At 39.4% G+C, this 22,341-nt stretch overlaps 2 protein-coding genes across 14 annotated transcripts in view; one reads left to right on the top strand and one right to left on the bottom strand.

Annotated features, from left to right (window-relative positions):
* LOC129703032 (sodium/myo-inositol cotransporter-like) overlaps nt 1-7,869 on the top strand; it is a 35,333-nt gene extending 27,464 nt beyond the window's left edge. For 6 of the 13 annotated variants that reach the window (XM_055645204.1, XM_055645205.1, XM_055645203.1 and 3 more), the window contains 3 exons: nt 893-1,554; nt 2,049-2,128; nt 5,659-7,869. Coding sequence is in view for 2 of the 13 variants with exons in the window: in XM_055645211.1 (XP_055501186.1) it covers nt 893-939 (47 nt within the window). In the remaining 11 variants the exon portion in view is untranslated. Of the gene's footprint in view, nt 1-892; nt 1,555-2,048; nt 2,129-2,490; nt 2,702-5,658 lie in introns of all 13 variants that reach the window. The other 7 variants (XR_008724497.1, XR_008724498.1, XR_008724496.1 and 4 more) reach the window with 3 other exon arrangements.
* A 6,455-nt stretch (nt 7,870-14,324) lies between these two features.
* itsn1 (intersectin 1 (SH3 domain protein)) overlaps nt 14,325-22,341 on the bottom strand; it is a 171,800-nt gene continuing 163,783 nt past the window's right edge. The window contains 4 exon segments of the mRNA XM_055645202.1: nt 14,325-15,537; nt 16,527-16,700; nt 20,458-20,541; nt 20,638-20,720. Of these exon segments, the coding sequence (XP_055501177.1) occupies nt 15,389-15,537; nt 16,527-16,700; nt 20,458-20,541; nt 20,638-20,720 (490 nt within the window). The 3' untranslated portion in view covers nt 14,325-15,388.

Genomic DNA, 22,341 nt, shown 5'->3' with positions numbered 1-22,341 from the left:
TTTGTGTGCTTTCCTTTTGGAGTTCAAAGCTTGCCATGTGTCAAACAAAAAGTTTGAGCATAATCTTTTTCATCGCAGTAAACCTAAATTCTGTAAATGCAGAAGATTGTATTACTAAATTAAGCTGATTTGATGAGGAGGCTCAAAATATTTGTGTTCTGCTGTAATTTGTGTAGAGTTTAAGGGTAAGAGACTATTTTGTGGATACAAATGGAGATCTTTTATTGAGAGGGAAAGTGCACAAAGAAGCCATATTTGTCAAGTTCTGGAAATTATTTGCATGACCTGCATTTTTTGGCATTCCACAACCAGTTAAACCTTCGAAGAAAGGTTCACCATAAATCGGCACGGTTGCACTTTGTTTTTGGTAAAATACTAAATTTTCCTTACTGATTTGTAACTGATCCATTAGAGCATTAATTTAAAAAAGAGCCTTTTTGATCTGCGCTGTGTGTATATTCCATCATACTGTAGAGAGATGGGTGCCACAAAGATTTTTCTAATATCCTCTATTTAAACTGCATAGAGGCTAGATGGTTTTGCATTCCTTTTAATTCTAGATTGATGAAGAGGTGACAAGTCAGACCAAAGAATTTGTTTTTGATTCAGTATTTACCCAATAGAGGCATGACCTTTATATCAGTGAGAATCTGTTGTTTACATGCTATTATGCTTTTTGAGCAATGGTTTGTATTAGTGATTTGGGTATACAATTAGTGTGCGCTCGTTGACAGACATTGTTCAGTCACCTGGCTTTAACTGGTTTGGAGTGTCTTTGATACTTACATTTATCTAGGCCAGAGTGATATTGATTGGCTGAGCACTTTTAATGTTCCCTTCAAAGTTGTTTTGACAATTGTTCATAGTACAATGGTATCTCTTTTACTTTCAGGGCAAATATATGTGGAGACTCTGAAGCCATACCAGGAAGTGCTTTGAAATCCAAGCTACTCATTAAAATTTTAAGACCAGGAAACACAAACCAATCACAATCCTCTGACACAAAACAATTAAACACAATTTCCATTGTGGAAATTAATTCTATATATAAAAAGATTACATGGAACCAAGTGTTCCTGGGAAATCAAATACCTACATATTTTCAGAACCAATAGGTGCAGCTTCCCTGGTTTTTTTGTATCCCTTTTTAAACATTCCATTCAGGATTAAAACCAGTATAGACTAGTATCATCTCTATCACTATTACTCCATGCACAAATATAATTGCTCTTACAATTGGATGCCCAGAAACTCTGCCATTAACCATCTGATGTCCATATCATGACAGTTTAGTTGATTTTTCCAACAGCAATTTACAATTTTTAATACATTTTATGATTGATCCACTTTGCATTTAGTTAGCACTTTACAGGATTGTTGAGAAACTGGCATTCTGTCACCTGAGCAAACCTTTATGAATAGATATTTAGCTGTTACTTCTCCATTTTTCGCTCATTCTGACATTAATGAACCACAGTACATTGGACCATTTGTCTTAAGGCTACACATTCCTGTGAAAAATTGCTGCTTTCGTTTTGCGCTGCCTCTATGGAGGTAGGTAATGTAGTTTATTCGATATTGAGGTTCTCTTGACTCTTAAAGTGATACCAAATTAATTCAAGTCTGCATATTTTTAGAAAATGATAAATTTCAGATTGGACATTTACTGCATTTTAATGTTAGTTTATTATGCTTATTCTTTACTTAAATAGTATTTAAAACTTGCATGTGGAAGACAGAAAGATACAGTACCAAATCAGTTACTGGAATTACATTTTGTGGATTTTAATTAAAAAAATGATAAGAGCCTTTAACTTTCAAAAACAGTTATATTACATGTATGTTGCCTCGCAACAAAGATTGAGAATAGTGTAATAAACCAAGTGAGTTAGTCAGAAGAAAAGAATGACAGTTGGTTATTTAGACTGGCAATATCAGGTGCTTCTTTTGAAACTGAGCTGGTTTGATTTTTATCAATTGGTCACAATGTTAACAGATATGCTTCAGTTTACAGTATGTGGGGATCAGTTCTTGCGTATATTCTACAGGTTTGCATTATCCAGAGCTGATTTAGAAGCAGACTATATATGGTGCGTTGATGCACAAAAGGAACAACAATAACACAAAGGTCAGACATTCTCCAATTTCTTTGGCAGATCTATAATTCGTGACTTGCAGCCTGACTGGTTGGGTGGGTTGATGCATGCATGTGTCTTGCATTTAATTTTGTCTGAATTGGGTGGGGGGGGGGGGGGGGGGGTGGAATGGGGGTTGGGAAAAGCGGGGTGTGTGATAGGGGAAAGGGTGAATAGTTCTTATTGCTATATCTGTGTTTAAGTGGTGTTCAATCCTTGACCTACTCATCTAGATTACGACTGGAGCAATTGTTAGGACACTTTAACTGTCCTAAATGGTCCAGGTTAAGTATAGTATAGTTGTATAGTGTTCATTATCTTAAACACTATTCGTTAATCTCCACTGGAAGTGCAGAGTTGATGGTGAGTGGGAAATTGGCCGTGACATGTTTCGTTGAGGTAGCCTGCTGAACTCGACTGAAATAATTGAAAACCTTCACTTGGATGAGATAGAACAATGGTGCATCTAACTTGTGGAACCATATCTACTGTTTGGAATTAATCTCTCTGGAAGCGACAAGGAGGGACAAATTTGACAGGGAAATGAAGGTACATCGTAAACGAAGGTATAGCATAAGTTAGCTCGTGATTAGTAATTAATTAGTGCTACATCGTTACGTCTAAAGGAGCTAAAATGAGTAAGAAAACTGGGAAGGTAGAATATTGGCAGAAATAATATTTTTAAGTATCAATGATAGTTATTAAACATATGGAGAATGAGTTAGGTAGGAATATTGCAGTCAATGAATGATGGAAGGTGATACTTTTAAGATTGAGATTGCACATGTATTCAAAGTTTTTAAAAAAACCGAAATTTGTGATCTATTGTGTTGAAATCTGGATTAAACACCATAAGAGAAATTGGTTTTACCACAGCTGTTGCATGGAATGGAAAATTATTCTGAGTAAGGGATGGAGTTAAAGAGCGGAGATAAAGAATAAAATAGAAATTATGGCATCTTGAATAAGATTTATTTGTCAAAGACATTGATAAATGTTTGCACTTGAAGCTTTTGAGGATGATAAATGTGCATGGGGAATTGAGTCTAGGATGCTGAAAACTAATGAGCAGTAAGTTTTAGAATTCTGCAGAGCATTGTTGTGATTTTAATGTTAATTACACTATTCCAAAACATTGTGGAGGAGAGCGCTATATAAAATGGGGTAACATTTTTTTGATGCAATTGTTCATTATAAATATTCAGGGAATTTGAAGCAGTTAACAATGAGGATGCATTTTGAAAGTGTTTGGTTATGACAAAAAAAAACTTCTCATCTTATTGGTAAGCTATAACAACTGTGTATGTAATATTCTGTGCTGTTCTGTACACTCCAAATGGATATTAATATCTTGGAAAGAATGGGTTGCCTGGTGTGTAATGGAGGAAGGATATAATTTAAATTAAAGGAAAGACATTGGAGCCATTACCAAATAGGTATCTCAAATCCTGAAAAACAAGGACTTGGGATTTAAGAGTTGCTGTTATCTGGAATATTATCTTTAAATTTCCAGTTGAAATTTCCTGCCTGCTCTATATATTGCAATTGTTGATTGGATGTTATCAACATCCCTTGTAATTGATTGCATATAGTAGCATATAATGCATATCGTATACTAGTAGCCATCAACTGTACTACCCTTTTCTTTGCTCCCTTTCTTGGGCAGTACATTAGTTTCAGGGTTTTGATCCTTGTCTATTACTGTTCTAAGATGAAACGGTGAAGACCTCAGAAAACTCCAGTATTATGTCCTTGCACTATGCTTAATATATGTGTGGGATAGGCTCAATTTTTTTTTTAAAGACCTGGCTTAGTTTTTCCAAAAATAGGGATTTATGGTTTCTATAAATGAAAACCTATATTAATCTAGCATTCCAAAATATTATTAGATCGGTTGGGTCCAATGAAAAGTGGACAACTGATGGGGGTTCTGCTGCTAGAATTTTCATACCCTGAAATTTCAACGCGGGAACTATTTATCAAGGAGATAAATTGTACCCATTTACGTGACTGAAATTGTTTGTGGCTAGTTGGCGGGGGGAGGGGGGGGGGGGGTTGGACAAAGTGCTTTTTCTGTTTTATTAATGTGTGTTTGCTTCCGTTAAAAATATTAAGGGTCCATTTTTTCTGTTTGTGCTCAACAGAAAAAATGCATTATGCAAATTAATTGACCAAATTTGTCATGCTTGAATGTTATCAAGAAAAACATTTTTTTACACTAGGCCTCATCATTCATAGTTGTTTAATCTGCCTTCAACTGAATTTCAACATTAGACTGAAATCAATGCAAATTTTAATTCTGGGCTTTGATTTGTTTTCTTCCTCTCCTCACCACCATCTCCAAACAAACTTTTTGTAAACAAGAGATCCAAGGCCCGATTCTTAAGAGACTATCTCTTCAAACCAATCATGGTTTTTAGATTGGCTTAGTTGGTAACATTCTTCACTTTAAAACAAAAGATTATGGGGTTAGGTCTTTGGTTTGATATTGAGAGATGTCTTCCTGTTGTGAGGTTATGCTGTTACCACATCTACTTCTTCAGATGAACATTCTTACAGTAATATTCACAATAGAAATTCTCCCTGTGTTCCTCGCCATCATCATTAAATCAAACAGCATGTATATCTCACTTGCTATATGTGTGATTTTGCTGTACTACCATCTGTTTAATGGTGGTGAATATTGTATTTAGGAATATTTGCAAATGCAGAAGATTATTAAGCTTTTTAGCAGTAAACCAGGCTTTTCCCTGCACTTTCCATCAAAAATATGCAATCTGGCAGAAGAGAGATGGCAGTTACGTTTGGTTACCAGGTATTTGGTTAGCTTTTCAACGTCCTTTACATAATATACTGGGCACAGTACAGCAAAATTAAAATTTGTACGTATGCATGGATAAGTTGTGTGTACAAGAAAAAATGGGCCCTTAATAGAGTAGAATTATGTTTCTGTAATTGCAACATGGAGTGTTAATCAAGCTGATCATTGTAAAAATTCATTGTAATGAGATGTACTTTCTGTTGTTAAAGTTTTCAAAAAACCTTGTCTTTGAGGAAAATAGTATGTTGTGTAACTTTAATTTCATGTGTATTGTAAAATGATATTTGCCATTTGATGTATTTTATTATACCCTTCTGTATCTTGTTATTCTGTGTGAAGGCAGTACTTTCTTTTGATTCAGTTTCAAACTGGACACTACAGTTGAGAGAATAGCCATGCGAGGCTCCATCATGAAAATTACTTGTTGTTGCTGCTTGGGTACTTGATCAGGGGTCCGTCTCAGCTCCATTAATTGTTGTCAATGTGCTACCTAATTTTTCTTTTATATTAATGTTTATTGCTTGACTCTCATGTAAAGTATGGAATTGTTTTTTGGTGTGTGTTACTGTTGGCAAAAGCAATAAACCCACTTTGGTGCATTTGTATTTAAGAGAATAGAATAAGCACAGAGACGGATCAGAAAAATGCATAATGTTTCGTCATTTTTCATTCTCTTGACCTTCTGTGTCTTTTAAATTTCAGAATCATTTGTCAAGATCCATCTTTTAAAAAGAGAATGTGTACACAGTCTGAAGGTTCCCATTTGAAGCATCTGGCATCCAGGAATTGAATGGAATAAAGTGAATATTGGTTTATAAAACAATTTGAAAATCCCATCTAAGGTAGTTTATCCTCCTTGCCCCAGCCTAGTGGCCATGAAATTTTACATGATAACTTATTCAAAATTATGTCCAAATATGTCAACTTGGTGTTCAGCAGGTGCATTGAGTTCTGTTTATTTATTTTCTATATAAATGGTACAATACAAATGCCCTCTAAATTAAAGATAATTTCATCCCATATTGTCTGTAATAGACAGTATAAAAATGTGATCATTAGACTGCATGCACCATTTGTTACATTCCACCTTTTACATTAGCAAGAGGGCTGAGTGCAGCCTGACTTGTCATCGCAGTTGAGGATTCAAACTCCTGCCAGGAAAAAGTGCATTATATTTAGACATAATTTTGGACACACAATAGTTTTATAATAGTAGAAATATCATCTGAAATTGATATGTCTTGTACATCACCAAGATTTATACACTTCATATTATAGCATTGAATTACCACTTTTATGTTTGAAGTAATTCCTTGATAGTATGGAATATTGTGGTGCTGGATAAGGCAGATCAGTTTCAATGTTGCCTAAACATTGCAAGCATTTCTACACTTTTAAAACTATCATCTTCTTAAATTATATTTAAACATATTAAGTTAGTGAATGGCAACAGAAGTGTCACATTTTGCTCTACAGGATTTTTTTTCCACACACACACGTGACAGGTGATACCTCAATTCAGACCACTTCTAAAATGCATTCCAACATGAAGTGGTTGAACAATTTGGTGAGGGGAGGGGGAATACTATTAAAAGCTATGATCTCTTAATTGAAATTTTAGGGTTAAAGGGTTGAATCTTTATAAATCTGGCTCAAAACATTCCACAAACGTGTTTCCATTGTGAACACATCTTTAAGAACTTGAGCCAGTTACAAAATACTTTTTTCTGTATTTATTCTGACTGGTATCCACTCAGATTTGATGAGTCTTTTTGTAAAAACATAAGACATTTTGATAGCAAACAAGTTCAAATTAAAACTCGTTAAACTCAAAAGGAAATGCAGATTTTAACTAATTGAATTTTTCAAAATTTACGTGGAAAAGTGAGAATCATCAGTTCCTTGGCTGATTTTAATTTTAAAGATTAATAGGAAAATCTTTGGAGAGCACAGCCCAACTATGTGGCATATTAGGGAATGACAATCTCTTAATAAAAGGTTATGGGGTGTAGCAACAGTATGCCCAATAATTTGAGTAAATGAAATAATTTTAACTTCACTTGGGTGTTTGTGTGTGTGAGAGAGTCTCGGAGAGAGTGTACGATTTTCCTAAGTAATTGCTTCACATATGATCAAGAATGGGAGCCTCCAGAGAAAGTACATCCAGACCTTTTTTTTAAAAATTAAAGTATGTATTGTGAAATTCCACGTAACGTGGATGGAACAGCATTCAAGAATAATGTTCATACTCGTGCAGTTTACATAGATATGTGAACCTGAAAACTTTGTAAACATAAAAGTGCTGATACTTTAACATTTTCTTGCTGTTTCAATGTTATTCTTGAAGTATTTTGTTTTGCTGAACTATAAACTAATAAAGTTCAAGTTACATATTGAAATATTGTTTATAATTCTTTTAACAAGTAACGTGGATTTTTAAAAGTTTAGAGTGCCACACTAGCAATGTAAAAAACTGCAAAAGTTGATTAAAAACTAGCTGCAAGGTGCTTGTTTGTATTTCCAGAAATCGTATTATGCCAAATTCACAGTGGTAGCTTTAGGTAGCCTAATGATTTGATGTATTGAGTGTTCAAAGTCTCCTAGGAACTTGTTGGATGTAGAATCAATTTCTAAATTACTGCCATTACTTCAACTTTCACAGCCTTTACTACCAGAACTTCAACCATGATCGGAATATAGACCTATAAACTCTTGAGTCAAATGTATGAGAGTTTGTATTCAGGAATTAATATAACAAGTATAATGTAATATAATCAGAAAAGAGCTAGTCCTATTAATCACAAAGAACATCGGGGACAGGAAATATCAGCAAAATATTAAAATTGGCAGGACGGAGGAAAAGGATGAGGCTACTCTATTTGTAGTATAGAGCTCATGTAACTTTTGAAAGAATCCTCTCAAAAACAGCTCCCTGACCACTGACATGGCTCACTGGTCTATAATTCCCTAGTTCCCTTCTTAAATAAATAAACAACATCAGCTACTCCAGTCCTCCAAAACCTCACGTTACTTGAGATGATGCAAAGATCTTTGTCAATACTCTCATAATCTTCTCATCCCTCAATAACATGGCACAGATACCATCAGGTCCTGGGGATTTATCCACCTTAATACTCTTCAAGAGCCCCAACATTTCCTCCTTAATTTTGAACTACTGTTGCATATTAATATTCTCCACATTGACCCCACTGCCCTCCAGGTCCTTCTCCTTGGTGAAAACAGACCCTGCAAGGAGGCATAAATTATTTTTACCAAATCTAAATTTCCTTTGGAAGATTTCACTCCCTGAAGGGCATTTGTGAAACATTGTTTCTTAAAGAGAGTCCAGTATTTTCATTTCACCATTAAAAATACCATGGACAATTTATTGGATAAATTTAAATCCTCCAGTGGTGTGGTGGGATATGAACTCACATTCTCAGGTCGATTAGTTCAGGCTTCTGAATTTATCCATTAACTAAATATTTTGTTGAAATATAAGGAATTCAGTTTATTGTCGGCAAGACCGTAAAAGGAGCAATATACTAGACTAGCGGACAATATATGTGGAATAATGGCCGATGGATATATATATCTGCATAAAATCTGCCTCTTTTAGACAATAGGCAGGATTTATTTTTATACATCACTTGAGACTGCAGTTTAATGATTTATCAAAAAAAAGCCACTTTTTGCACAGCACCATATGAAAATAGCAGTGAAGGATTAATCTTGATATTGCTCTGGAGTGGGTTCTGAACCCTTAAGCAACTGCCATGGTAACATCTCAAAGCATTGATCTGAAGAACACAAATCCCATATAATCACACTCAAAACCTTACCTTGTGCCACTGCTGCCTCACAGAGACTGAAGTTTGAACCTGTCTTCAGGTGTTATGTGTATGGAATGTGCATGTTCTCCCTGTGACCTTGTGGGTTTCCTCCCATGTCCCAAAGAAGTGTAGGTTAATTGGCCTCTGTAAATGTCTCCCTACCATGTTGAGTGTGGATGCAAAAGTGTTTAGAAATACAGCATGGAATCGGGATCGTCGGCATGCCGACCAACGATCCCTGTACACCAGCACTATCTTACACACTAGGAACACAATTTATAAATTTTATAAACCAAAGCAAATCAACCTACAAGCCTTTATGTCTTTGGAGTGTGGAAGGAAACCGGAGGACCCGGGGAAAGCCCACGCAGGTCACGGGGAGAACGTACAAACACCGTAACGACAGCAGGCGTAGTCAGGATTGAACCTGGGTCTCTGGCAGTAACAACCGCTGCGCCATCGGTTCCCTTCTGTGGGAAGTGGAATAAAATAGAATTGGTGTGAATGGTTGATCGATAGTCGGCGTGGACTCGTTGGGCCAAAGAGTTTGTTTCCATGCTGTATCTCTAAACTCGATTGTTCTAAAGTGATAATTGGCCTGATGAAATCATTTAAAATAAATAAGTGTTAACAAAATTACATCCCCCTCAAAACGCACGAGTAAATACTTTGCTAAATCTGTTTAATACACAAGTTGGGAACTTTATTTTAGGGTAAATGAGTTACATTAAGACAGTACAATACACAATTGCGATTGTTTATGGGATACACAGCATTATTTTACGAGTACTTGGCTGCTTCCCCAAACAATCAAAGGATTTGGGAACTGCTCTTTCTCTTGATAGTTTGTGCTGTTCAGCACCAGTAGTCAACAGGAATCTTATGTAAAGTATTTAAGAAGGAACTGCAGATGCTGGAAAATCGAAGTTACCCAAAAATGCTGGAGAAACTCATCGGGTGCAGCAGCATCTATAGAGCGAAGGAAATAGGCAACGTTTCGGGACGAAACGTTGCCTATTTCCTTCGCTCCATAGATGCTGCTGCACCCGCTGAGTTTCTCCAGCATTTTTGTGTACCTTCTTATGTAAAGTAGTTCACTTGTGAGGTTTCTCCATGTATGCTTCTCTTTTTTATCCTCCATTAGAATCTTTTTTTCTCAATGAATGAGACAATAACTTGCAGTTTTAATTTTCATTTGTGAAAATACACAAATGCCCAAGCTGAGAAAATATAATTCTGTTAATGGAATAATATGAAAACTGTTCAAAGTAACATGGATATGACCACACAACAGTATTCAATTGTAGTAACATTATTGTGCACCATGACAGTGATATACAATGCAAAAAAAAGGAACATTTGGCTACATATTGAATCAACAGTTGAATCAACTTAGACAACAGTACACTAACAATTACTCTGAAGTCACGCCAATACTTTCTTCAATCTTATGACCTTATCGTGCACTTTTAGTAGAGAGTAAGGGGCTTGGCTTAACCTCTGTAGATACAGTGTTCATGTCAATTGCTTTCAAGTTACATTTTAAGATCTTTGCACACAAATGATCTTAATATAGCTTACAGCAACAATATTTCTAGTGATTTTAGACAATCACTAACCCGTGAAAATCACATTTTGGGACACAGAGCGCAGACTGCAAAAATGGAACACCGGTGTAACGGCAGTGAGTGAAGGCTAGTCTGAGCAAACCCTCTCTCTGTCCCCTTCCTCAATGTGGATTTTAGCTGTTCTGTTTCAAGAAGTCCCTCACGGGGCTGGTTGCCCTTCAATGGGGAGGGAGATATTGGAGGGGAAATCTTTCCTGAAGTATCTGTCATTTTCATCCATGATGGTAGTCTATACCAGCGTTGTCGAATCCTGGGAATACACTCGATGCTTCCACTCTGAACACAGTGCACCGCATGCACAGGGACACAGAGAGGAAATAGGGAATGGATATCCTCTTAAGGATGGCGACTTATGCTGTACACTGTTAAAAATCTTCCCATTGAAGCACGTCTTTGAAAGAATTGATCAGTGTAAAGTGGCTGCTTCCCTTATAACCAAGATACTGCAATGATTCTAAATGCACAATAAATGGGATTGCATGTTTTAATCCACCGGCCTATGGTAAATAAATCAAACCGAGATTACAAATTATGATTTTGAATTCTTCTAACATTTGGAATGTGAATTTACGTGTTTGAAAATAAACGGAGACATTCTTGGACCCATTCAGTTACTTAAAAGATAATAAGCAAAATGGCCAACGAGACCCAGCCCAAACTCTCCTATGTCCATGATTGATGTGTGGCCTGATTCTCAAAATTGTACAAAAATACTGTGGCTTTAAAACATGCAATTACCCAATAAAGTCTTGTACAACATTCATTAGTATAAAAGGAAACTTTTTTATAAAATAATTATAACAATAGACAGGTTATAACAACAAGTAGCATAAAAAACAAAAATATACAACTGAATTTATGCTGGTTCAAAACTTCTGAACCACATTCTAAAAGTGCAGCTTCCAGTTTTAAAAACTCTCAAAAGTCTCTCTGCATAATTTGTTCCTCAATAAACCGTGAACATTTTAAGCTTTGTTTTAATATAAATTATACTACTATTACATTTCCAATTCATCTATTAACAGACAATTTTACCCAAACCAGACTATAACAATACTATCACCTTGACAACAAAAGTGCATAAAGAGCTGAACGGGGGAGTGTTCACATTCTAAACAGCAACACTGGTAACAGCTTCCGTTAGTTACGAGTAACAACGCAATTGTTGCAATAAAGTAGGGCAGCACAGACTGACCACATAACCAAGCCAAGCCACGCCACTAAAGCCTGAACTCTTGAGGTCTAGACTTGGTCGCACAGTGTAGGACTCTCGCCAAGTTGCCAAGTATATTACTTTTCCAAAATTAATCTGCCAGAAAGTGAGGTTTAGCATCCCAACTATGGTGCATGAAGCACTACATCGCTTTCCCCTCACCCAAACACATGCACTGCACCCATCTGCTTTGTCACAAGGCTGCTCACGTGTAGTTACCAATGTCTTTCCTGGAGACACAGACTTTAGCTGAATAAACTAAGAGACATTTAAGTTTACACAACTTTAAGTTTGCAGCAAGACATGGGTCTCCCGTGTACGTTCATGTACACTCAAAATCCATGATCCTTCAGAAAGTCAGACTGATGGGACAGGAACATGCGGCCGTTTGGCCTACAAGTGTCCGTGCTGACCATTACGCACTTATCAACGCTACCTCATGTACCAGCAGTAGATCTAGAGCCTACTATGCTTTGGCGATTTGAATGCTCAAATGTTTCTTCCATGCCGTGAGAGTATCAGCTTCCACCACTTTCTGCATTTCAACACCCAATATGTGAAATATTCTTCCTCAGATCCCCTCTGAACGTCATTCCTCATTTTAAACCTAAAATCTATACTCTCTGGTCTTAATTGTCTTTTAAGGAGGAAAGGTTTCTTACTATCTATCCCATCTCTCCCTCTCATAGTTTTTTGTTATACTTCGATTGGGTTCTCTCAGTGCAGCTGATAAGATGAGATCCACTATTAATCTTAGCAGGTGGGTTTCAACAATCCTTTGGGGAACTGTAGAACTAATAATAGGATATTTCAAAAAAGCATGAACAAAACAACTCCCAACAATGACTGTATACGAGGAATTACAGCGGGATATTTTCACATCTATCAGTGTTCTAAAGTACATTGAAGGAATGATTCAGACTGGATATTAGGGACATACAGGTTCCTACTTAACAGTCTGAAAAAATGATTTAAGAATTGACGGTTTGAAACAATAAGAAATTGATGCATTCTGATGCACAATTCTTCATTAGCAATGAATGGGAGAACATAGAATAATAATGTATCTGAATCAATAGGAAATTATTCCAAATTCCACAAAATTAAATCAGTGCAAATTAATAATACTTGACCTAAAGGACAATAAAATACGTTGCTGTAGATGCAAGCGGTATTATTTTAGTGTGTATAAAGTCCAAATATTATTAACTCTTTAATGCTGAGTTTTTAATAGTTATTTAGTAAGTTAGCAAATCAATCTGAGCTTGTTATTTATTCATAATAATAATAATAATAATTGGGGAAAGACGTGGCTGATTTTCCACATGCCACCCTGATTTTGTTTTGAAATTCAAAGTAGTACAATTACTGTATTATATATTATTTTACATTGTGAATCATGGTCATGTATATAAACAAAAAGGAACAAGAGGATCAGAATCCAATGCTGGTACAAATTGAGCCAATTAATCAAAATTTTGCCTAGGTTTAGTTTAGTTTAGAGATCCAGCGCGGAAACAGGCCCTTCGGCCCACCGAGTCTGCACCGACCAGAAATCCCCGCATATTAACTCTATCCTACACAAACCAGGAACAATTTACATTCATGCCAAGCCAATTAACCTACAAACCTGTACGTCTTTGGAGTGTGGGAGGAAACCAAAGACCTTATTTGTAAATGGTTAGTACATTTTGCTAATATTGGAACTGTCACTTTGTAACTTTGTTGGTGCCAGAAACGCGGTGGATCTTTGCGTTCTTGGTGTAATGTGTGCAAAACAAAGAATTTCACTGTACCTAGGTATGTGTGACCAGGAAGTATCACTGAATCATTAAATTGTATTAAAAAAAATTATGACATTTGTGTCAAAAAAACAAAATTGTCAACTTTAAAAAATCATGGGTGAATTTCAATTTTGTTAGCGCCCATTTTTAACCCAATACACACCCAATGAATGGCCCTCCTGTGGTGAAAATGTTCCAGTGATTTTTTTAAAGGTTTATCAGCCATTAATAAGCTTCACATGTGAAGTCTGTAACAAAATGCACATGCAAAAAGAAACAGTAAACTGGAATATTAACCAAATCCTTCCCTACATCCATGCATGTGCAATGAGAATCGATTTGTCTACATTTCTGATACTTAAGTGGACCCTAACCAGCAGAATCTTGTCTTGAGCAAAACACAGAGTGCTGGAGGTACTCAGCGGGTCAGGCAGCATCTGTGGGGAGGGATTGGACCGGCAACATTTCAGGTCGGGACCCTTCTGATCAGTCTGAAGAAGGGTCCTAACCCAAAGTGTCATCTATCCGTTGCCTCCCAGATGCTGCCTGACCCGCTGAGTTCCTCCAGCACTTTGTGTAATTAATGTGTAGTTCTTCTCCTTTAATGTTTGCATGAAATATACATTCATTCAAACAGTGCTTTCAAAACCTAATGTATCTAATCATAGATCAGATGTCATATTTCCTTGCACTGGCTATGAACACAAGTAAGTGAAGTGTCTAGATTACGACCGATATTTTAAAAAAAACTAAACATGTTACATATTTCAGGCAACTTAGTGAAATATTTCAGAGTCATAGAGTCATACAGCATAGAAGCAGGCCCTCCGGCCCACCTTGCTCACAAAATAATGAATGGAATTAAATCCCTAATTCTGCAAATTTGAATCAGTCAAACCGTACAAAGGCATGTGTGTAATGATAGGTTGTTCATTGTATTTTCAAATGAATACCAACAGTGATAACACAATGGCAGCTTAAAGTGGGCTTTTGCCAAATTTCACAGTTCATTAAAGTACAGGTAATGTGGAAACTATCCAACAGCAATAAACAAGCTAATAAACAAGCTAATTAGTCTTATGAGCAAACAGCTTCCAGTGTATAACAGGACTGATAATATAATACTATAATAGGAAAGTAGAATCAACCAAATGTACAGAGAAACCCCTTCAGTCTACGACCTCAGTTCCCTTTGGTGCATCACCAGCCCAATAAGAAACCTGCCCTCTGAACGGTCCATTCGGCAGGTCAGAGGTGGAATTTAAAGCTGCACTTTCTCAACAAACTCTACTTGAAAAAGAGAGAGGGAGGGAGAGAGAGAGACTTACAATTGTATATTAAACTCTAATACAGTGAACAAGTTTACATTATTTTTGTTCAATCATTCAAGAACCTCTCCCTACTATCTTCCATCATTGACAATTCTGCGCTTGGAGATTTGTTATGAAAAAATTCTTCTAAATTGATTTATAATAATTTATGACACTTTATCTTGGCACCGTAATTTTTTTTTCCAATGCTGTTCCTAAAATGTTCTAATCAAGCACACAGAAAAGTGATTAACTTGATGGAATGACACACAGACTCGGAGTGTATGTTGCACTCACTCAAACCACAAAAATGCAACTTGGCTTCTGTAACGGCCCCTGTTAAAAACTTGTGCAAGTCACTAAAACGTTGACCAGACAATGGGATCAGCTCCATTCAGGACCACTGATCGGTTGTTTGGAAAAAAACAAAGTCAAGCTTGGAGTCTGGACATCTTGGGGAATGTAGAGATGTGACGGTTTTTGCACTGACAGAGGGAGGTGGCAACTACGAACTCACGTTTCTCTATGTTGAATGCAAAGCAGTAAACAAAGTTTGCTCCGTGCACACTGCATGGTGGAGGGTGCAGTGTCCCTCGCTTCTGCAGATGCTCGATTCAGTCACGATTCAGTGGCATTTCAGTGCGCGTACGTCCATATATCACCCTTATGTTTCATCAAAGAGTTGCAAATCCAGGCGCACCATGATCTCCCCAGTGGGAACTTCGTGCAGCAGGAGGCGCTTTGTAACTGGACCTTTGGACCCCTGATCTTTCTTGATATCCGCAACGCGAATCTCTGTGCGGCCCAGAAAATCTACAGGTAGCAAAAGAAACAAAGAGTCAAGAGGGTTTTATTATCATGTCCCAGATACAACAATGAAATTCTTACTTGCAGCAGCACAACAGAGTACAGAGTACTATGTTTAACAATATAATAAGCGAGAAAAACACTCATTGTGTGTGCATATATACGTGTGTGTGTGTGTGCGTGCTTGTATGTACACCACATATATATATATATATATATATATATATACACATATTATATATATCATACTTATACATATATAGTTAGGGTCTCCAACCAAAACGTCACCCATTCCTTCTCTCCAGAGATGCTGCCTGTCCCACTGAGTTACTCCAGCTTTTTGTGTGTATCTTACATATAAGATAGACACATAATATAGTGTCTCTGATGATGCTGGCTAAACTAAACTGGTGAAGCAGTGAACCTGAACCTAAGGTCACACTTTGGACCAAACGCGGGCAAATGGGACTGAGATAGGTGGGGCATCTTGGTTAGCATGGGCGAGTTGGGCCGAAGAGCCTGTTTCCGTGCAGTATGACCCTCTGACGGTAGAGTGGTGCTGCGTGTAGTGTAGTCACAGCCCCGGCCACCTCAGTTCAGGCCTATCTGAGACATCTGTGGAGTTCGTTGGTGCTGTCTGTGTGGAGTTTGCAAGTTATTGATGACTGCATGGATTTCCTCCCACATCCCAAAGGCGAGCTAGTCGGTGGGTTATACTGTGTTCATTGTGGGTGGGAGGCCAGAATCAGTGGGGTATTAATGACAAAGAAAGACACAAAGCGCTGGAGTAACTCAGCGGGTCAGGCAGCATCTCTGGAGAAAAAGGATAGGAGACATTCTTCAGACCCTTCTACACATGGGGGAGCACAGACTGCTGTGAATAAGTGAGGGGGTGAAATGGTTGATCCAAGAGCCAGCATTGACTTGATGGGCTGGATGGCCTCCTCCTAGTCATGTGAAAATAGGATATATAAATGGAGGCGATCTATTCTTACCATCTGGTGAGAACTGGTCACGTTCAAAGACAGTAATACAGAGGACATCTTGTTCCAGGTCTTTGATGAAGAACTGACAATTAGAATTCCACTTGGGGTTCAACGTATCCTGAATGGTTTTTGTGATGTGGCACTGGCTCCCCATTGTCACTTCACAGTAAGGGTTACTTTTTCCTGAAAGGAAAATTAAAATTATTAATCTTCTCAAAAGTTTCAGCGCTTCTACATAAAATAAGTTATTTCATTTCTAAGGTATCTTAGCAATGATTACAGACACCATCTGCTAAAGAGATCTGGAGAAACATGGATAGGGCAGGTTTCGAGGGTTCTGGGCCAAACGCAGGCAGGTTGGACTAGTGTGGATGGGGGTGGAAGAAAAAATTAAATTCATCTACTTCACTTGGATCGGAACTAAACAAGGTCACGAAAGGGTGCGCGAATGTGGCAATTGGCATCTCCCGTTGACCAGGTGCAGAAGAGGACCGTGAGAATCGGCAAAAATAAGATTTTAGACGCATGTCTGGGAATGCGTTGAATGGTGAATGTAAACATAACAGAACTAGGACAGAGATAAGGAAGCCTGTTTCCTCTGTGGGGAAGTTACAGGAGACCACCCGCGCCCCCTACCGCTAGTAGAAATGGTGCAGCAAACGGGGGCTTATGGTTCGCTCGGAGAGGGGACAGTGGTGCAGTTCGCTTGAAAGATAAGATAGAATAATATCAAGATGCTCCTGTATTATGTTTGACTTGTATTACCCATCTGTTATTGAACAAGATTGACATAAACAAAAAGTATGTTATGACTAATGAAATAATGAATAACCATGCAGTAGATGGATTATAGGAAAACATATAGTGAAGCCAAGGACAAAGTATATTTTCGTATAGTTGTATCTAACAAAAAATAAAAGTTATTTACTGCACGGTATAACTGTCGGCTAAATCTGCTGCAAATTCAGAGAACTGGTGAGCAATTCACTGCCGCCATCTCTCCATGATATTATGCAATTAAGTCTCTGGAAGCAAACCTCAAAGTCTCCGTTTCTTTCCTTTAATTTCCCTCTAAGTTAATTTCTTCCACAATGGGACTTCTAAGACTAGAGTTCATAGCCTCGGAATTAAAGGATGTTCCTTTAGGAAGGAGAGGGGGAGGAATTTCTTTTGGGCAGAGGGGTGGTGAATCTATGGAATTCTTTGTCACAGACGGCGGCGGAGGCCAAGTCAGTGTACATTTTTAAGGCGGAGATAGATTCTTGATTGGTACGGGTGACAGGGATTATGGGGAGAAGACAGGAGAATGGGATTGAGAGGGGAAGATAGATCAGCCAGGATTGAATGGCGTAGTAGGCTTGATGGGCTGAATGGCCTAATTCTACTCCTATCAGATGAATTTATGAATCTTCAGCCGCAGTTTGTAGCACAGCAGCCAGATACTGGACAGAGTTCTGAATCACTTACAGGGTGACGTAAGCTCTAGTGGCATAATTTAAATGAACAAGAAATCAAAGCCAGTCTTCATCAGTAACAATTAAATTGCTGGATTATCAGAGAAAGCCATTTGCTTCGGTGATTGTCCATTGGAGAAAGAAAAACATCCTCACTCACTCTGGTCTAAAAATGATTCCAGACCTACCAATGTAGTTCTTAACTTCCTCATCTGTCCAGGGACAATGTCAGTGATATCCCATCAACTCGGTGGAAGACTCGGTGGAAGACGCTCTTTGGTCTGACCGAGCGTTGTTGACCACCCAGCGAAGCGGGATGTCCGTCGGGGAACGTTACCGACTGGCCCGCTGCAGACTGCAGGAGTACGTGCTGAGGCACAGACTGAAGCTCGGTGCAGCCAACGCCAAGGCTCGGTGGGGGAGGACCACAGTCTAGGGTCCTTCCACTGCTGGACATGGGGGGCAGGGTGTGGTGGAGACGCCCTTCAAAATAAGGGATGGGATTCCATGCCAGTGGGGCACATGAGTGGCAAGGGTGGGTGGTAAAATTATGATTTGGGGAAACTGTATTGTACGTATGTATGTACAGCCTCCAAGGATGTCGGATGGAGTTTTGTAAGGATCATGTATTGTGTATATTTATTTCTTGAACAGTCTATTTTGAAATAAAATATAAAAGAAAATCAGCCCCACATTTCAATTATATAAAGCTGAACCCTGGCTCTTGGTGTAAAAATGTCTTAATATCAAACATTTCTGGTTTTAAACATCGCTTGATGTTACAGCACCAGCTGGACAACATCATGGAAACTCATCTGCAAATTCGACAAAGACAACTACAATGTGTGGCCATTCAAGGCCACTGGTCACTGCACTGCCAGACAGGGAGTGGCTGTAGTGATGGGGCGACTGTGAGTGAATGGGGTTAACGTTGATAGGTATCATGGTTGCATGGACAAGGTGTACAAAACCATGAGAGGAATAGATGGCGTAGATGCACAGAGTCTCTTGCCAAGATCAGGGGAAATTGAGAATCAGAGGATGTAGGTTTAACTTTAGGGGGGGGGGGGAAAATTAATAGGAACCCGAGGGGTAACTTTTTCGCACAAAGGGTGATGGGTGTATGGAACGTGGTGCCGGAGGAGGTAGTTGAGGCTGGGACTGTTGCAATGTTAAAGAAACATTTAGACAGGTACATGGATAGGACAGGTTTAGAGGGATATGGGCCAAACGCAGGCAGGTGGGACTAGCATTGATGGGACATGTTGGTCGGTGTGGGCGAGTTGGACCGAAGGGCATGTTTCAACGTTGTATGATTCTATGTCAACGTGTAAGGTGGGCCACAGGACCCCTTTCCTGGGCTGTACAGTTCTATGGTTCAACAAGCATCAATTTGGGAAGTGGGAGAGGTGGAGAGAACCATGGGAATGTATGTGACAGGCGCATTGCGAGAGACTGAATGGCAAGCGGTGGCGGTGGTGCCTGAGGGAGGGGGGGGAAGACTTGCTAACGGCAACTGATCTGTCTGACTGTGAAAACATAGAAAAATGAACAATAACGGAGGGGAGAAAGAAATCCCAACGCTGGAACTATCACAGGATGCCCCGACTGGAACGAGGTTTGCATTGAGTTTCCGTGAGATGGACACAAAATGCTGGGAGTAACTGGCTGGCGGCATCTCTGGAGAGAAGCAATGGGTGACTTTTCGGCTCGGGACCCGTCTTCCGTGAGTCTTCCATTGGTGCTCTGCTGTAGATGCTGGAGTACACCATGGAAACTCACCCCCATGTTTGACAAAGACAACTACACAGGCAAGGGTGGTGCCGAAGCCAGCCCACTCTCTGCGTGCTGGCCCCAGTAGTGGATCTGCCATCATTCATTACAATCGCTCCACTTTTAAATCCTTATTTCAAATGTAGCATTTCTAACACTAACTACACTCCTCTTAATCTCTTCTCAGATCTGTCATCCATTGAACCTGATCACGTGTACATAAGGATCCCGCCCGCATCCCGCCCCGGATGACAGAGATCAAATCACGTGTTCACAGAAGGTAGACAAAAATGCTGGAGAAACGCAGATGGGTGAGGCAGCTTCATGCAATCCTTGCATGTCTCACCCGCTGAGTTTCTCCAGCATTTGTGTCGACCTTCGATTTTTCCAGCATTTGCAGTTCTTTCTTAAATGTGTTCACAGAAGGTGCGCGGCCGAGCCGGCGGCTTTGCGCAGGATGCGGCACAGCCAGAGGGCGGCGGGCCGATGATTACGGGTTACGGGCCGCATTCGGCCTGGGGGTCATAGGTTGCCGACCCCTGATCTAGATGAATGTTAGATTAATTTAATCAGTTCCTGGCTTATAAATAATGCAATGATCAGTGCAATGATGCTCCAGTATGAGATTTCTAGGTATCTCTTGCAGATTGTGTCTTCCTCCTGGGGATTGGTGATTAAGGCAGAAGTTTAACAAGAAAGCCAGTAATTCTTACCATTGGATCTACATGCTTTCAGTTCTATACCTTCAACTATATTCACCATCAGCCGTCCGATGCCTGTAGCCCTTTGGGATCGAACTGCGGAGAACAAGAGGAGAGATTCATGAGCGGGTTCTGCTGGAGCAGGAACATGCTCTCCTGCAGAAGGGGCACGTTCACCGTAACCTTACATACCCAAATAAGCCTTTTCCCGCTTCTTTTTCTCCGTCTCTATGTACAGTTCTGAAGCTGCTTTAATTTTTTGCACCCAGGCTGTTCTGTTGAAAGAATTGAAAAAAAAGATTAAATGTCAGATGAAAAATAATGTGATCACTCTTTTACTCCTGCGACTGGGTTCAAGCCGAGCCTAAGCTGATGGATTAAAGAACTGTCCTATCTGGGCAGTCCACACTCCTACAAATTCTACAGGGCAATGGACTACAACACAAGAGGGGCCTCGACCCGAAACGTCGCCCATTCCTTCTCTCCAGAGATGCTGCCTGTCCCGCTGAGTTACCCCAGCATTTTGTATCCATTTCCGATTACAACACTTTGTTTTAAATTGTTTTATTGGTTCGTTAATGTATCACTTGTACCGAGATGTAGTGATAAGACTTTGTCTTACTCTCCAGGCAAATCGCACCAAACACAAGGGCGAACATGTGCTAAAAATAAAATAAACAGAGTGCAGAATATAGTAGTTATATCTGCAGAGAAAGTGCAGGTGAAATAAGAGCAAAGACTGCAACATGGTAGATTGGAAGATCAGGAACTCTTCCCTTGTCTATGAAAGGTCTGTTTAAGAGCCTGATAACAGCAGGATAGAAAATCTGGTGGCATATACTATCAGGTTTTTGTATCTCCTGCTCCTCGGGAGAGGGGATTACCGGGAATATAGGGTGTGAGTGGCCCTTGATTATATACACTGCTTTCCTGTGGCAGCGTAAAGTGTAGATGGAGTGGGAAGAGGGGGGGAGGGGGGGAATTGGGGATGCTGGTCTGTGTCATGCACTGAGCCGTCTTCACATCTCCCTGTAATTTCATGCTGCCTGAGCTGAGCAGCCAAACATTGACAGGCCTGGATCGAGTGGACGTGGAGAGGATGTTTCCACTCGTGGGAGGGTCTCGGACTGGAAGGCACAGCGTCAGAATAAAAGGATGTCCCTTTAGCAAGGAGAAGTGGAATTTCTTTAGCCAGAGGGTGGTGAATCTGTGGGGCTCATTGCAGCAGGCGACTGTGGAGGCCATGTCATTGGGTATTTTTAAAGCAGGGATTGACAGGTTCTTGATTAGTAAGGGTGTCAAAGGTAACGGGGAGAAGGCAGGAGAATGACGTTGAGGGGCAAAGATAGATCAGCCACGATTGAATGGCAGTGTAGACATGATGCTCCTATGACATGAACTAATGAACTCATGAATTTGCCAAACCAAGGTGTGAAACACAAGCATAGACACAAAAAGCTGGAGTAATTCAGCGGGACAGGCAGCATCTCTGGAGAGAAGGAATGGGTGATGTTTCGGGTCGAGACCCATCTTCAGACTGGTTGAGGAAAAGAGAAACGAGAGATATAGACGGTGATGTGGAGAGTTAAAGAACAATGAATGAAAGAGATGCAAAACAGTATGTATTCTTGTAGATACAAATGCTGGAGAAACTTAGCGGGTGCAGCAGCATCTATGGAGCGGAGGAAATAGGCAACATTTCGGGCCGAAACCCTTCTTCATACTCAATATTCTTGTACACTGGCATACTATGCCTTCTATGGTGATCTGTGGTGAGTAGTCCTGAACTATTATCTTCCTCATTGGTGACCCTCGGACTGCCCATGATTGGACTTTGCTGGCTTTACCTTGCACTAAATGTTATTCCCTTATCATGTATCTGTACACTGTAAGTGG

This window comes from Leucoraja erinacea, chromosome 13 (genome assembly GCF_028641065.1).
Source record: "Leucoraja erinacea ecotype New England chromosome 13, Leri_hhj_1, whole genome shotgun sequence".
Lineage (NCBI taxonomy): Eukaryota > Metazoa > Chordata > Chondrichthyes > Rajiformes > Rajidae > Leucoraja > Leucoraja erinaceus.
This window is presented reverse-complemented; position numbering and strand designations above follow the sequence as displayed.